This window comes from Oncorhynchus nerka, linkage group LG7 (genome assembly GCF_034236695.1).
Source record: "Oncorhynchus nerka isolate Pitt River linkage group LG7, Oner_Uvic_2.0, whole genome shotgun sequence".
Taxonomy (NCBI): domain Eukaryota; kingdom Metazoa; phylum Chordata; class Actinopteri; order Salmoniformes; family Salmonidae; genus Oncorhynchus; species Oncorhynchus nerka.
In genome coordinates this window covers 90,577,488-90,593,565 of record NC_088402.1, presented here as the reverse complement: position 1 = coordinate 90,593,565, position 16,078 = coordinate 90,577,488, and the positions used below count along the sequence as shown (strand labels likewise).

The following is a 16,078-nucleotide window of genomic DNA, read 5'->3' as shown; positions in this document are numbered from 1 at the left end:
CGTTCTGTTGGGGGGGGGAGCTGAGATACTGTGTTTGATGTTCTTCTATACGTTCTGTTGGGGGGAGGAGCTGAGATACTGTGTTTGATGTTCTTCTATACGTTCTGTTGGGGGGCTGAGATACTGTGTTTGATGTTCTTCTATACGTTCTGTTGGGGGGCTGAGATACTGTGTTTGATGTTCTTCTACGTTCTGTTGGGGGGCTGAGATACTGTGTTTGATGTTCTTCTATACGTTCTGTTGGGGGGGGAGGAGCTGAGATACTGTGTTTGATGTTCTTCTATACGTTCTGTTGGGGGGAGGAGCTGAGATACTGTGTTTGATGTTCTTCTATACGTTCTGTTGGGGGGGCTGAGATACTGTGTTTGATGTTCTTCTATACGTTCTGTTGGGGGGCTGAGATACTGTGTTTGATGTTCTTCTATACGTTCTGTTGGGGGGCTGAGATACTGTGTTTGATGTTCTTCTATACGTTCTGTTGGGGGGCTGAGATACTGTGTTTGATGTTCTTCTATACGTTCTGTTGGGGGAGGCTGAGATACTGTGTTTGATGTTCTTCTATACGTTCTGTTGGGGGCTGAGATACTGTGTTTGATGTTCTTCTTCCATACGTTCTGTTGGGGGGGCTGAGATACTGTGTTTGATGTTCTTCTATACGTTCTGTTGGGGGGCTGAGATACTGTGTTTGATGTTCTTCTATACGTTCTGTTGGGGGGGCTGAGATACTGTGTTTGATGTTCTTCTATACGTTCTGTTGGTTACTTAGGGGGAGCTGAGATACTGTGTTTGATGTTCTTCTATACGTTCTGTTGGGGGGCTGAGATACTGTGTTTGATGTTCTTCTATACGTTCTGTTGGGGGGGGCTGAGATACTGTGTTTGATGTTCTTCTATACGTTCTGTTGGGGGGGTTACTGAGATACTGTGTTTGATGTTCTTCTATACGTTCTGTTGGGGGGGTTACTGAGTAACTCGAGACAGATAGGAGCGAAAAGGAGACACCTCAAGAATGGCAAAACTGATTAAAATGTTAATTTATTTGATCTGCGTTTTGAGATTTATTACAAAGTTCCATATCAATTTCCCCTATGGAATCTCATTCCCTGCCATGCCAAATCTGTCAATCAGAGAGAGAGACCAGTCCCAGGGGCACTAGAGAGGTGTGTGTAGTTGTTGCAACCTGGTCACAGAGCACTTTGTATTATTCTGTACGTAAATCCGCAAAGCTCCATTTAGCATGTTATGTTTGGTATGGTTACATAAGGCAGATGGTTACTTAAGGCAGATGGTGACATAAGGCAGATGGTTACTTAAGGCAGATGGTTACATAAGCCAGATGGTTACTTAAGGCAGATGGTTACATAAGGCAGATGGTTACATAAGGCAGATGGTTACTTAAGGCAGATGGTTACATAAGGCAGATGGTTACTTAAGGCAGATGGTTACTTAAGGCAGATGGTTACATAAGGCAGATGGTTACATAATGCAGATGGTTACTTAAGGCAAATCCTCAAAGGTGGGTGGATTTTTTATTTAACTAGGCAAGTCAGTTAAGAACACATTCTTATTTTCAATGACGGCCTAGGAACAGTGGGTTAACTGCCTGTTCAGGGGCAGAACCACTGTTCCTAGGCCGTCATTGAAAATAAGAATGTGTTCTTAACTGACTTGCCTAGTTAAATAAAGGTAAAATAAAAAAATGTTTTTTAAAAAAGTGTGCTAATTGGATTACAGAATTTTTTTTAGGAATGTAGTGGAGTAAAAGTAAAAGTAGTCAAAAATATAAATAGTAAAGTACAGATACACCCCAAAACGTATTTTTACTTAGGTACCTTACACCAGCGTGTGGATGGGTGGGCATATAAATCCAATGTCTAGCAACCCAAAGGTTGAGAGGTCAATCTAATTATGGACAATTTTACTTGTTTTTGTTGTTGTTGCAACTTTACAACTACTTAGCATGTTAGCTAAATGCCTTCCCCTAACCTTAACCATTTAGCTAACCCTTCCCCCAACCTTAATAATTTAATCTAACTCCTAAATTGAACCTTTATTAAACCATAGCCTAGCTAACGTTAGCGAGCTACCTAATGTTAGCACCTAGCTAGAATTCGTAACATAACATACGTTTTTCGCAAATTCGTAACATATTGTACAATTTTCAAATTCGTAACATATCATCCGAAATGGATGATGGACATCCACAAATTAATACATACCACACAAAACGCAACATACCACACTAAATGGAGTGTCTCGGATTTTACATACAGAATAATGAGAAATGCTCTGAGAACAGGTTGAGTTTGTACAGACTGACGCATCATATTCCCTACAGTAACCCGTGGCATTGAGCTATCCCGGTTCAGACACACGGGCAGAAAGAGAGCGAGGAGTGGAGGGAGAGAGAGGACAGAATAGAGCTCAGCACAGATAGGTGCCCGCCCAAGCGAGAGACAGCCACCACAGCAACAGGCTTTCAGCGCACAGACAGCTCTCCACCGCTCAATGTTTCAGAGCTAACCGTTGACCTCTTTTCTATCGCTTTTACCATCGATTTCTACTTTTTAATGAACCAGGAAAGTTGGTCATATCGTTTATTGTAGTTAATTGCTATTAGTTTTTTTCGGTAGTTTTTTCTCTAGCCCAGTCGTCTATTTATCTAACGAACTGCTGCAGAGCACCGGCAGGTGACTATGGCGAAGGGACCGGTGCTGGTGACTCTATCCCTGGCGGCTGGCGGCCCTACGCGGCTTGTTTTGCTGCTGTTATGTCCGCTAATCTGCGGCCTCTCGGCGCAGGGCCAGGAGCTGCCAACCAACCGGGTGAATGGCTACAGCCTGCACCCACCTTATTTTAACCTAGCGGAAGGGACCAAAGTCACGGCGACAGCGACCTGCGGAGAAGGGGACAATGGGCGGTCGATACGTGACTTGTACTGCAAGCTGGTCGGAGGGCCAGTGTCAGGGGACCCGAGTCAAACCATCCAGGTAAGAATTTTAAATACGTTTATAGTTTTTGTTGCGTCATTAAAATCAAGTCAGGCATTGGTAACGGGGCAATACACTTTTTTCTGCAACCTGTATTATGTATTTACTAACTTTAAACTAGGCTACAACAAAACCAGCCTTCTTTTAAATTAGCATTATTAGTGTAATATTTAAAGAAGTATAGGGTATGCTATTTTCTGCACTTTCGTTAACACCTGTCTCCACATACCTCGGAGTGAGTGATCCGTGCGGTGAGAGCAACAGTGGTGTTGTTGCCGAGATAGGAGACTTTATGAATGAGTTATAACTTATTCGTTATTAACTTCGTAATTAGCCTACCCGTAGTTTCTGAAAGAGATTGGTAGCTACACATACGTTAAAGCGGGAAATCAGAATTAGAAACAATAACAAAACGTAACCCACCTCCTGTTTTGGTAAAACCGCTCTCAAATTAATAGACAAGAACTATGGCTGCAAAGAATGACCGTCCATTGACGTCAACGTTATAGTTTTAACCACGTTTTGAGGCTGCATAGTGTTTGTTTACACTTTTCTTTGTGTACATACAATGGAGTAAAACAAGCTTCTATTTTGGGTTTGATGTGGGGTACAACAGTTCAATCGATTACAGGCTTAATTGAATGAACAGCAGAGACTGAATGCAACATGGCATTATATTAACTCGTTTGGGAGTATGGCCTCATCTCAGAGGAATGGTCCTGGAAAACAGATGATGAATGGCCTCATCACCAAATGCATTGGTATGGTATGAGGAGATGTAATGATGACCTCACCACTGCATGTATTGGTACAGTATGACGAGGTGTAATGATGACCTCATCACTATATGTATTGGTACAGTATGAGGAGGTGCAATGATGACCTCACCACTATATGTATTGGTACAGTATGAGGAGGTGTAATGATGACCTCATCACTATAAGTATTGGTACAGTATGAGGAGGTGCAATGATGACCTCATCACTACATGTATTGGTACAGTATGAGGAGGTGTAATGATGACCTCATCACTATATGTATTGGTACAGTATGAGGAGGTGTAATGATGACCTCATCACTATGTGTATTGGTACAGTATGAGGAGGTGCAATGATGACCTGTTTCAGTAAAGCATCAAGCGCTGAGCGCCGGAATCAAACATTTGCTGATGTGTTTAGATATAATGCTATGTATGTTTGTTATTAGAACCCAACCACGATGCTATAATGCTACGTATGTTTGTTATTAGAACCCAACCACGATGCTATAATGCTATTAGAACCCAACCACGGTGCTATAATGCTACGTATGTTTGTTATTAGAACCCAACCACGTATGTTTGTTATTAGAACCCAACCACGGTGCTATAATGCTACATATGTTTGTTATTAGAACCCAACCACGATGCTATAATGCTACGTATGTTTGTTATTAGAACCCAACCACGATGCTATAATGCTACGTATGTTTGTTATTAGAACCCAACCACGATGCTATAATGCTACGTATGTTTGTTATTAGAACCCAACCACGATGCTATAATGCTACGTATGTTTGTTATTAGAACCCAACCACGATGCTATAATGCTACGTATGTTTGTTATTAGAACCCAACCACCATCGCTGGGGTAGCCTGGTGAAACCCATCACTGGGGTAGCCTGGTGAAACCCATCGCTGGGGTAGCATGGTGAAACCCATCACTGGGGTAGCCTGGTGAAACCCATCGCTGGGGTAGCCTGGTAAAACCCATCGCTGTGGTAGCCTGGTGAAACCCATCGCTGGGGTAGCCTGGTGAAACCCATCACTGGGGTAGCCTGGTGAAACCCATCACTGTGGTAGCCTGGTGAAACCCATCGCTGGGGTAGCCTGGTGAAACCCATCACTGCTGGGGTAGCCTGGTGAAACCCATCACTGGGGTAGCCTGGTGAAACCCATCACTGGGATAGCCTGGTGAAACCCATCACTGTGGTAGCCTGGTGAAACCCATCACTGGGGTAGCCTGGTGAAACCCATCACTGGGGTAGCCTTCATTTGGAAACAGAAGGTGGTGACTGTGGATACCGACTAGTGTTAAATGGGCAGGACGTTAGTAGCTTGCATAGAGAATAATTTCCCCAAATCAGTTGAGGCAAGATGTAACACTGTTCTTAGAAACTGAAGCTCCACCTGTAACTCTGAGTTGTTGTTTGTGTCGCACAGCTTTGCTTTATCTTGGCCAGGTAACAGTTGTAAATGAGAACTCGTTCTTAACTGGCCTACCTGGTTAAATAAAGATGAAATCAAAAAAACAATGAACACAGGTATTCAGTGAAATGTGCAAACATGAGTCATATCCGAGCACGCAGCAGTAGCATTTTGGCAGGGGTTTCATCCATGAGGAAATTAGGTAACCTTATTTCGGCCCCCTTTTCACTATATAACAAACAACTTTTTAACCAGACCCTTATTGGGCCCTGCCCCTGGTCAGAAGTAGTGTGCTTTAAAGAGAATAGGGTGCCAGTTGGAGCACTACCATAGAGAGAAAAGGCCTTGGGAAGGGGAGGGGACGAGGTGGGGAGGGAGTGCTCGTACTGCCTCTAGAAACGGTCACCAGTAAGGAACTAAAAAGTCCATTCTGTACTAAATTCTAGAACATTCAAAGGATGTCTAGAACATGCAAATTATGGGGAAACTGTTCCTGTAATGTTCTGTTCTAGAACTAATTCCCTGCATTCTAAAAAAACAATACTGGCTTGTTTGACCCAACTGCTGGGTGGCAGGCGCTGGGTCACTTAGTTGGGTTGTTTTGTTTTAACAAAGAGCAACGTTGTGTTGTTGATGTTGTGTTGTTGATGCTGGGTTATTGATGCTGAGTTATTGATGCTAGGTTGTTGATGCTGGGTTATTGATGCTGGGTGCTGGGTTATTGATGCTGAGTTATTGGTGCTGCGTTATTGATGCTGGGTTATTGATGCTGGGTTATTGATGCTGGGTTATTGATGCTGGGTTATTGGTGCTGGGTTATTGATGCTGGGTTATTGGTGCTGGGTTGTTGATGCTGGGTTATTGGTGCTGGGTTATTGATGCTGGGTTATTGATGCTGGGTTATTGATGCTGGGTTATTGATGCTGGGTTATTGGTGCTGGGTTATTGATGCTGGGTTATTGATGCTGGGTTATTGATGCTGGGTTATTGATGCTGGGGTATTGATGCTGGGGTATTGGTGCTGGGTTATTGATACTGGGTTGTTGATGCTGGGGTATTGGTGCTGGGTTGTTGATGCTGGGGTATTGGTGCTGGGGTATTGGTGCTGGGTTGTTGATACTGGGTTGTTGATGCTGGGTTATTGGAGCTGGGTTGTTGATGCTGGGTTGTTGATACTGGGTTATGGATGCTGGGTTGTTGATGCTGGGTTTTTGATGCTGGGTTATTGAGATATGACCCAGCGGTACACAAGACTGGAATTGTAGTTTAGTAGAGGTGTGGCTTTCAGATAGTTATTTTTAGCCACCAGTGAGAGTAAATGTCATTCCTGTTCATCTGTTCTGTTGTATAGTTCAACATTGAGTGGGGGGTGGAGAGGGAAATCAAATCTCCGACAATGTTTTCACTAGGATCCCTGATGCCTCCTCTTCACACATGGATGGACACACACACACACACACTCTCTCTCTCTCTCTCTCTCTCTCTCTCTCTCTCTCTCTCTCTCTCTCTCTCTCTCTCTTTCTCTCTTACTCTCTCTCTCTCTCTCTCCCTTACTCTCCCTTTCTCTCTCTCTCTCCCTCTCTCTCCCTTACTCTCTCTCTCTCTCTCTCTGGATATGACTAACTGACGGCTGCTTTATGAAATACATTATATATACAAAAGTATGTGGACACCCCTTCAAATTTGTGGATTTGGCTATTTCAGCTGACAGGTGTATAAAATCAAATCCACAGCCATGCAATCTCCATAGACAAACATTGGCAGTAGACTGGCCATACTGAAGATCACAGTGACTTTCAACGTGGCACCGTTATAGTGGTAAGCCCCACAAGCTCACCGAACGGGACCGCAGAGTGCTGAAGCGGGTAGCGCGTAAAAATCATTAGAGTTCTAAACAGAGTTCTAAACAGAGTTCTAAACAGAGTTCTAAACTGCCTCCGGAATCAACCTCGACACAAGAACTGTTCGTCGGGAGCTTCATGAAATGGGTTTCCATGGCCGAGCATCCGCCATTGAACTCTGGAGCGTCAGCTGGAGTGGTGTAAAGCTCGCCGCCATTGGACTCTGGAACAGTGGCAACGCGTTCTCTAGAGTGATGAATCCCGCTTCACCATCTGGCAGTCCGACAGATGAATCTGGGTTTGGCGGATACCAGGAAAACGCTACCTGCCCCAATGCATAGTGTCAACTGTAAAGTTTGATGGAGGAGGAAAAATAATCTAGGGCTGTTTTTCATGGTTCAGGCCCATTAGTTCCAGTGAAGGGAAATCTTAACGCTACAGCATACAATGACATTCTAGATCATTCTGTGCTTCCAACTTTGTGGCAACAGTTTGGGGAAGGCCCTGTCCTGTTTCAGCATGACAATGCCCTCGTGCACAGAGTGAGGATCCTACAGAAATGGTTTGTCGAGATCGTTGTGGAAGAACTTGACTGGCCTGCACAGAGCCCTGACCTCAACCCCATCAAACACCTTTGGGATGAATTGGAACGCTGACTGCGAGCCAGCGCTAATCGCCCAACATCAGTGCTCGACCTTACTAATGCTCTTGTGGCTGAATGGAAGCAAGTCCCCTGCAGCAATGTTCCAACATCTAGTGGAAAGCCTTCCCAGAAGAGTGGAGGCTGTTATAGCAGCAATGTTCCAACATCTTGTGGAAAGCCTTCCCAGAAGAGAGGAGGCTGTTATAGCAGCAATGTTCCAACATCTTGTGGAAAGCCTTCCCAGAAGAGTGGAGGCTGTTATAGCAGCAATGTTCCAACATCTTGTGGAAAGCCTTCCCAGAAGAGAGGAGGCTGTTATAGCAGCAATGTTCCATCATCTAGTGGAAAGCCTTCCCAGAAGAGTGGAGGCTGTTATAGCAGCAATGTTCCAACATCTAGTGGAAAGCCTTCCCAGAAGAGTGGAGGCTGTTATAGCAGCAATGTTCCAACATCTTGTGGAAAGCCTTCCCAGAAGAGTGGAGGCTGTTATAGCAGCAATGTTCCAACATCTAGTGGAAAGCCTTCCCAGAAGAGTGGAGGCTGTTATAGCAGCAATGTTCCAACATCTTGTGGAAAGCCTTCCCAGAAGAGTGGAGGCTGTTATAGCAGCAATGTTCCAACATCTAGTGGAAAGCCTTCCCAGAAGAGTGGAGGCTGTTATAGCAGCAATGTTCCAACATCTTGTGGAAAGCCTTCCCAGAAGAGTGGAGGCTGTTATAGCAGCAATGTTCCAACATCTAGTGGAAAGCCTTCCCAGAAGAGTGGAGGCTGTTATAGCAGCAATGTTCCAACATCTTGTGGAAAGCCTTCCCAGAAGAGTGGAGGCTGTTATAGCAGCAATGTTCCAACATCTTGTGGAAAGCCTTCCCAGAAGAGTGGAGGCTATTATAGCAGCAATGTTCCAACATCTAGTGGAAAGCCTTCCCAGAAGAGTGGAGGCTGTTATAGCAGCAATGTTCCATCATCTAGTGGAAAGCCTTCCCAGAAGAGTGGAGGCTGTTATAGCAGCAATGTTCCAACATCTAGTGGAAAGCCTTCCCAGAAGAGTGGAGGCTGTTAGCAAGAGGGATGGAACCAACACTCCATATTAATTTCCGTGATTTTTCAATGAGATGCTCGTACGAGCAGGTGTCCACATACTTTTGGTCATCTAGTGTATTACTTTTATGTCAAAGAAAAAAAAGGTTACATTCTGTAACAGGTTCTCCAGACCAGCCTGACCTGTCCTGACCTGTCCTGACCTGTCCTGAACTGTCCTGACCAGCCTATTCACAGGACTGACCTGTCCTGACCTATCCTGACCTGTCCCGAACTGTCCTGACCAGCCTATTCACAGGACTGACCTGTCCTGTCCTGACCTGTCCTGACCTGCCTATTCACAGGACTGACCTGTCCTGTCCTGAACTGTCCTGACCTGCCTATTCACAGGACTGACCTGTCCTGTCCTGAACTGTCCTGACCTGTCCTGACCTGCCTATTCACAGGACTGACCTGTCCTGACCTGCCTATTCACAGGACTGACCTGTCCTGACCTGCCTATTCACAGGACTGACCTGTCCTGTCCTGACCTGTCCTGATCTGCCTATTCACAGGACTGACCTGTCCTGACCTGCCTATTCACAGGACTGACCTGTCCTGACCTGCCTATTCACAGGACTGACCTGTCCTGACCTGACCTGTCCTGTCCTGACCTGTCCTGACCTGCCTATTCACAGGACTGACCTGTCCTGTCCTGAACTGTCCTGACCTGCCTATTCACAGGACTGACCTGTCCTGTCCTGAACTGTCCTGAACTGTCCTGACCTGTCCTGACCTGCCTATTCACAGGACTGACCTGTCCTGACCTGCCTATTCACAGGACTGACCTGTCCTGACCTGCCTATTCACAGGACTGACCTGTCCTGACCTGTCCTGATCTGCCTATTCACAGGACTGACCTGTCCTGACCTGCCTATTCACAGGACTGACCTGTCCTGACCTGCCTATTCACAGGACTGACCTGTCTTGACCAGTCCTGACCTGTCCTGACCTGCCTATTCACAGGACTGACCTGTCCTGACCTGAACTGTCCTGACCTGTCCTGACCTGTCCTGACCTGCCTATTCACAGGACTGACCTGTCCTGACCTGCCTATTCACAGGACTGACCTGTCCTGACCTGCCTATTCACAGGACTGACCTGTCCTGTCCTGACCTGTCATGATCTGCCTATTCACAGGACTGACCTGTCCTGACCTGCCTATTCACAGGACTGACCTGTCCTGACCTGCCTATTCACAGGACTGACCTGTCCTGACCTGAACTGTCCTGACCTGTCCTGACCTGCCTATTCACAGGACTGACCTGTCCTGTCCTGACCTGTCCTGACCTGCCTATTCACAGGACTGACCTGTCCTGTCCTGACCTGCCTATTCACAGGACTGACCTGTCCTGACCTGAACTGTCCTGACCTGTCCTGACCTGCCTATTCACAGGACTGACCTGTCTTGTCCTGACCTGTCCTGACCTGCCTATTCACAGGACTGACCTGTCCTGTCCTGAACTGTCCTGACCTGCCTATTCACAGGACTGACCTGTCCTGACCTATCCTGACCTGTCCCGAACTGTCCTGACCAGCCTATTCACAGGACTGACCTGTCCTGTCCTGACCTGTCCTGACCTGCCTATTCACAGGACTGACCTGTCCTGAACTGTCCTGACCTGTCCTGACCTGCCTATTCACAGGACTGACCTGTCCTGACCTGCCTATTCACAGGACTGACCTGTCCTGACCTGCCTATTCACAGGACTGACCTGTCCTGTCCTGACCTGTCCTGATCTGCCTATTCACAGGACTGACCTGTCCTGACCTGCCTATTCACAGGACTGACCTGTCCTGACCTGCCTATTCACAGGACTGACCTGTCCTGACCTGTCCTGTCCTGACCTGTCCTGACCTGCCTATTCACAGGACTGACCTGTCCTGTCCTGAACTGTCCTGACCTGCCTATTCACAGGACTGACCTGTCCTGTCCTGAACTGTCCTGAACTGTCCTGACCTGTCCTGACCTGCCTATTCACAGGACTGACCTGTCCTGACCTGCCTATTCACAGGACTGACCTGTCCTGACCTGCCTATTCACAGGACTGACCTGTCCTGTCCTGACCTGTCCTGATCTGCCTATTCACAGGACTGACCTGTCCTGACCTGCCTATTCACAGGACTGACCTGTCCTGACCTGCCTATTCACAGGACTGACCTGTCTTGACCAGTCCTGACCTGTCCTGACCTGCCTATTCACAGGACTGACCTGTCCTGACCTGAACTGTCCTGACCTGTCCTGACCTGTCCTGACCTGCCTATTCACAGGACTGACCTGTCCTGACCTGCCTATTCACAGGACTGACCTGTCCTGACCTGCCTATTCACAGGACTGACCTGTCCTGTCCTGACCTGTCATGATCTGCCTATTCACAGGACTGACCTGTCCTGACCTGCCTATTCACAGGACTGACCTGTCCTGACCTGCCTATTCACAGGACTGACCTGTCCTGACCTGAACTGTCCTGACCTGTCCTGACCTGCCTATTCACAGGACTGACCTGTCCTGTCCTGACCTGTCCTGACCTGCCTATTCACAGGACTGACCTGTCCTGTCCTGACCTGCCTATTCACAGGACTGACCTGTCCTGACCTGAACTGTCCTGACCTGTCCTGACCTGCCTATTCACAGGACTGACCTGTCTTGTCCTGACCTGTCCTGACCTGCCTATTCACAGGACTGACCTGTCCTGTCCTGAACTGTCCTGACCTGCCTATTCACAGGACTGACCTGTCCTGTCCTGAACTGTCCTGACCTGTCCTGACCTGCCTATTCACAGGACTGACCTGTCCTGACCTGCCTATTCACAGGACTGACCTGTCCTGTCCTGACCTGTCCTGATCTGCCTATTCACAGGACTGACCTGTCCTGACCTGCCTATTCACAGGACTGACCTGTCCTGACCTGCCTATTCACAGGACTGACCTGTCCTGACCTGTCCTGTCCTGACCTGTCCTGACCTGCCTATTCACAGGACTGACCTGTCCTGTCCTGAACTGTCCTGACCTGCCTATTCACAGGACTGACCTGTCCTGTCCTGTCCTGAACTGTCCTGACCTGTCCTGACCTGCCTATTCACAGGACTGACCTGTCCTGACCTGCCTATTCACAGGACTGACCTGTCCTGACCTGCCTATTCACAGGACTGACCTGTCCTGTCCTGACCTGTCCTGATCTGCCTATTCACAGGACTGACCTGTCCTGACCTGCCTATTCACAGGACTGACTGACCTGTCCTGACCTGCCTATTCACAGGACTGACCTGTCCTGACCTGACCTGTCCTGACCTGTCCTGACCTGCCTATTCACAGGACTGACCTGTCCTGACCTGAACTGTCCTGACCTGTCCTGACCTGTCCTGACCTGTCCTGACCTGACCTGCCTATTCACAGGACTGACCTGTCCTGACCTGCCTATTCACAGGACTGACCTGTCCTGACCTGCCTATTCACAGGACTGACCTGTCCTGTCCTGACCTGTCATGATCTGCCTATTCACAGGACTGACCTGTCCTGACCTGCCTATTCACAGGACTGACCTGTCCTGACCTGCCTATTCACAGGACTGACCTGTCCTGACCTGAACTGTCCTGACCTGTCCTGACCTGTCCTGACCTGCCTATTCACAGGACTGACCTGTCCTGTCCTGACCTGTCCTGACCTGCCTATTCACAGGACTGACCTGTCCTGTCCTGACCTGCCTATTCACAGGACTGACCTGTCCTGACCTGAACTGTCCTGACCTGTCCTGACCTGCCTATTCACAGGACTGACCTGTCTTGTCCTGACCTGTCCTGACCTGCCTATTCACAGGACTGACCTGTCCTGTCCTTTTTCTCCCCAATTTCGTGGTATCCAATTGTTGTAGTAGCTACTATCTTGTCTCATCGCTACAACTCCCGTACGGGCTCGGGAGAGACGAAGGTTGAAAGTCATGCGTCCTCCGATACACAACCCAACCAAACCACACTGCTTCTTTACACAGCGCGCATCCAACCTGGAAGCCAGCCGCACCAATGTGTCGGAGGAAACACCGTGCACCTGGCGACCTGGTTAGCGCGCACTGCGCCCGGCACGCCACAGGAGTCGCTGGTGTGCGATGAGACAAGGATATCCCTACCGGCCAAGCCCTCCCTAACCCGGACGACGTTAGGCCAATTGTGCGTCGCACCACGGACCTCCCGGTCGCGGCCGGTTACGACAGAGCCTGGGCGCGAACCCAGGGACTCTGATGGCACAGCTGGCGCTGCAGTACAGCGCCCTTAACCACTGCGCCACCCGGGAGGCCCGAACTGTGAACCTTTGTCTGCTGCAACAGATTATAGATAAATGTTGGGTTGTTATTTGTTTGATGCTATTCAATAGAAATATTGAAGAACATCGGCAATAAGGTAACAATGATGTGCCGGCAACAACTGAAGTTGAATCTTAACTCGAAAATGTTCTCTTTTTGTCAGATGAGCCAACTAAGTGTAAAGAAGAGGAATAAGACAGAGAAGGAGAAAGAGAGAAAGAGTGAGACAGAGACACGGAGACAGAGACACGGAGACAGAGACGGAGAAACAGAGAAACAGAGAGAGAGAGACGTGGACACATGGACACAGAGACAGAGAGAGAGACACGTGGACACATGGACACAGAGACAGAGAGAGAGACACGTGGACACAGAGACAGAGAGAGAGACACGTGGACACATGGACACAGAGACAGAGAGAGAGAGAGAGAGAGAGAGAGAGAGAGAGAGATGTGGACACATGGACACAGAGACAGAGAGAGAGACACGTGGACACAGACAGAGAGAGAGACACGTGGACACAGACAGAGAGAGAGACACGTGGACACATGGACACAGAGACAGAGAGAGAGAGAGAGAGAGAGAGAGAGAGAGAGAGAGAGAGACAGAGAGAGAGACGTGGACACATGGACACAGAGACAGAGAGAGAGACACGTGGACACATGGACACAGAGACAGAGAGAGAGACACGTGGACACATGGACACAGAGACAGAGAGAGAGACACGTGGACACAGAGACAGAGAGAGAGACACGTGGACACATGGACACAGAGACAGAGAGAGAGAGAGAGAGAGACAGAGAGAGAGAGACGTGGACACATGGACACAGAGACAGAGAGAGAGACACGTGGACACATGGACACAGAGACAGAGAGAGAGAGAGAGAGACACGTGGACACATGGACACAGAGACAGAGAGAGAGAGAGAGAGAGAGAGAGACAGAGAGAGAGAGAGAATTGAGCCTTTAGACTTGTTGATTTAGAAGCGAAAGGTCACCCGAGAATTCTGCTCAATACTCCATTGAGGTCATTGTCTTGGTTCTGTGATAAGGAATGATTGAAGTCAATATGTGAATGATGCTGTATACCCCCTCCCTAAACTTCTAAACTCAGTGGTCTGTGTGTCCTCAGGGTCAGTACTGTGACACCTGCGCCATGGGGGACAGTGACAGAGCCCATCCCATCTCCAATGCCATCGACGGGACAGAGAGGTGGTGGCAGAGCCCTCCTCTCTCCCGCAGCACTGAGTTCAACCAGGTCAACGTTACCCTGGACCTGGGACAGGTAAGGCATTATACTTTACATGTATACACACACACACACACACACACACACACACACACACACACACACACACACACACACACACACACACACACACACACACACACACACACTCCTCCCATCCCCCCCTCCCAACTCTACTTCTTTCTCTCTCACGTATCTGTCATTGTGTTGTGTTGTCACTGTAACCTACTGTTAGACTGTACCACCTGTCATCTGATGCACCACACAGAGCTGTGTTCTTTTGTTGTTTCTGTGGAGGTGTACAGTTACACCTGGAAACTGCTCTTCTCTTCTCCTCTCTCTCTCTCTCTCCCTCTCTCTCTCTCTGTCTCTCTCTCTCTCTCCCTCTCTCTCTCTGTCTCTCTCTCTCGTTCTCTCTCTCTCTGTCTCTCTCGCTCTCTCTCTCTCGCTCGCTCTCTCTGTCAATTCAATTCAATTCAAGGGCTTTATTGGCATGGTAAACATGTGTTAACATTGCCAAAGCAAGTGAGGTAGATAATATATAAAGTGAATATATAAAGTGAAATAAACAATAAAAATTAACAGTAAACATTACACATACAGAAGTTTCAAAACAATAAAGACATTACAAATGTCATATTATATATATAGTGTTTTAACAATGTACAAATGGTTAAAGGACACAAGATAAAATAAATAAGCATAAATATGGGTTGTATTTACAATGGTGTTTGTTCTTCACTGGTTGCCCTTTTCTCGTGGCAACAGGTCACAAATCTTGCTGCTGTGATGGCACACTGTGGAATTTCACCCAGTAGATATGGGAGTTTTTCAAAATTGGATTTGTTTTCGAATTCTTTGTGGATCTGTGTAATCTGAGGGAAATATGTCTCTCTAATATGGTCATACATTGGGCAGGAGGTTAGGAAGTGCAGCTCAGTTTCCACCTCATTTTGTGGGCAGTGAGCACATAGCCTGTCTTCTCTTGAGAGCCATGTCTGCCTACGGTGGCCTTTCTCAATAGCAAGGCTATGTTCACTGAGTCTGTACATAGTCAAAGCTTTCCTTAATTTCAGGTCAGCCACAGTGGTCAGGTATTCTGCCACTGTGTACTCTCTGTTTAGGGCCAGATAGCATTATAGTTTGCTATGTTTTTTGGTCAATTATTTCCAACGTGTCAAGTAATTCTCTTTTAGTTTTCTCATGATTTGGTTTGGTCTAATTGTGCTGCTGTCCCGGGGCTCTGTGGGGTCTGTTTGTGTTGCAGTCCTGGGGCTTGTAATAATGACAATTACAACAATACTGAATGAACACTTATTTTAACTTAATATAATACATCAATAAAAATCAATTTAGCCTCAAATAAATAATGATAATGCAAGATAATGCAATAATGCAAGATTGGATCCCCCGAGCTGACAAGGTGAACATCTGTCATTCTGACCCTGAACAAGACAGTTAACCCCACTGTTCCTAGGCCATCATTGAAAATAAGAATGTGTTTTTAACTGACTTGCCTGGTTAAAAAAAGGTATTCTTTTTTCTTTTTATTCAAAAAAATTTGGCAAAATCGGCGCCCAAAAACACAGATTTCCGACTGTTATGAAAACTTGAAATCGGCTCTAATTAATTGGTCGACCTCTAGTATCAACCCTTACAAAAAAAAAATCAAGAGCAGACCACACAAAAACAATACCCTTCCTAATACTGGGAGTGAGGGAAGATTCCTGCAATTCCCTAAAACACCTGAGAAAAAAGAAGGACAGGCCTTGTGACTGGGACAGGCCTTGTGGAGTG

The 16,078-nt window shown here is 47.2% G+C and overlaps 1 protein-coding gene across 1 annotated transcript in view; it reads left to right on the top strand.

Moving 5' to 3' along the window:
* Window positions 1-2,415: 2,415 nt before the first annotated feature.
* Window positions 2,416-16,078, top strand: part of LOC115126216 (laminin subunit alpha-5-like) — a 323,432-nt gene continuing 309,769 nt past the window's right edge. The window contains exons 1-2 of the mRNA XM_065021107.1: window positions 2,416-2,989; window positions 14,165-14,317. Coding sequence (XP_064877179.1) covers window positions 2,696-2,989; window positions 14,165-14,317 — 447 coding nt within the window. The 5' untranslated portion in view covers window positions 2,416-2,695. The remainder of the gene's footprint in view (window positions 2,990-14,164; window positions 14,318-16,078) is intronic.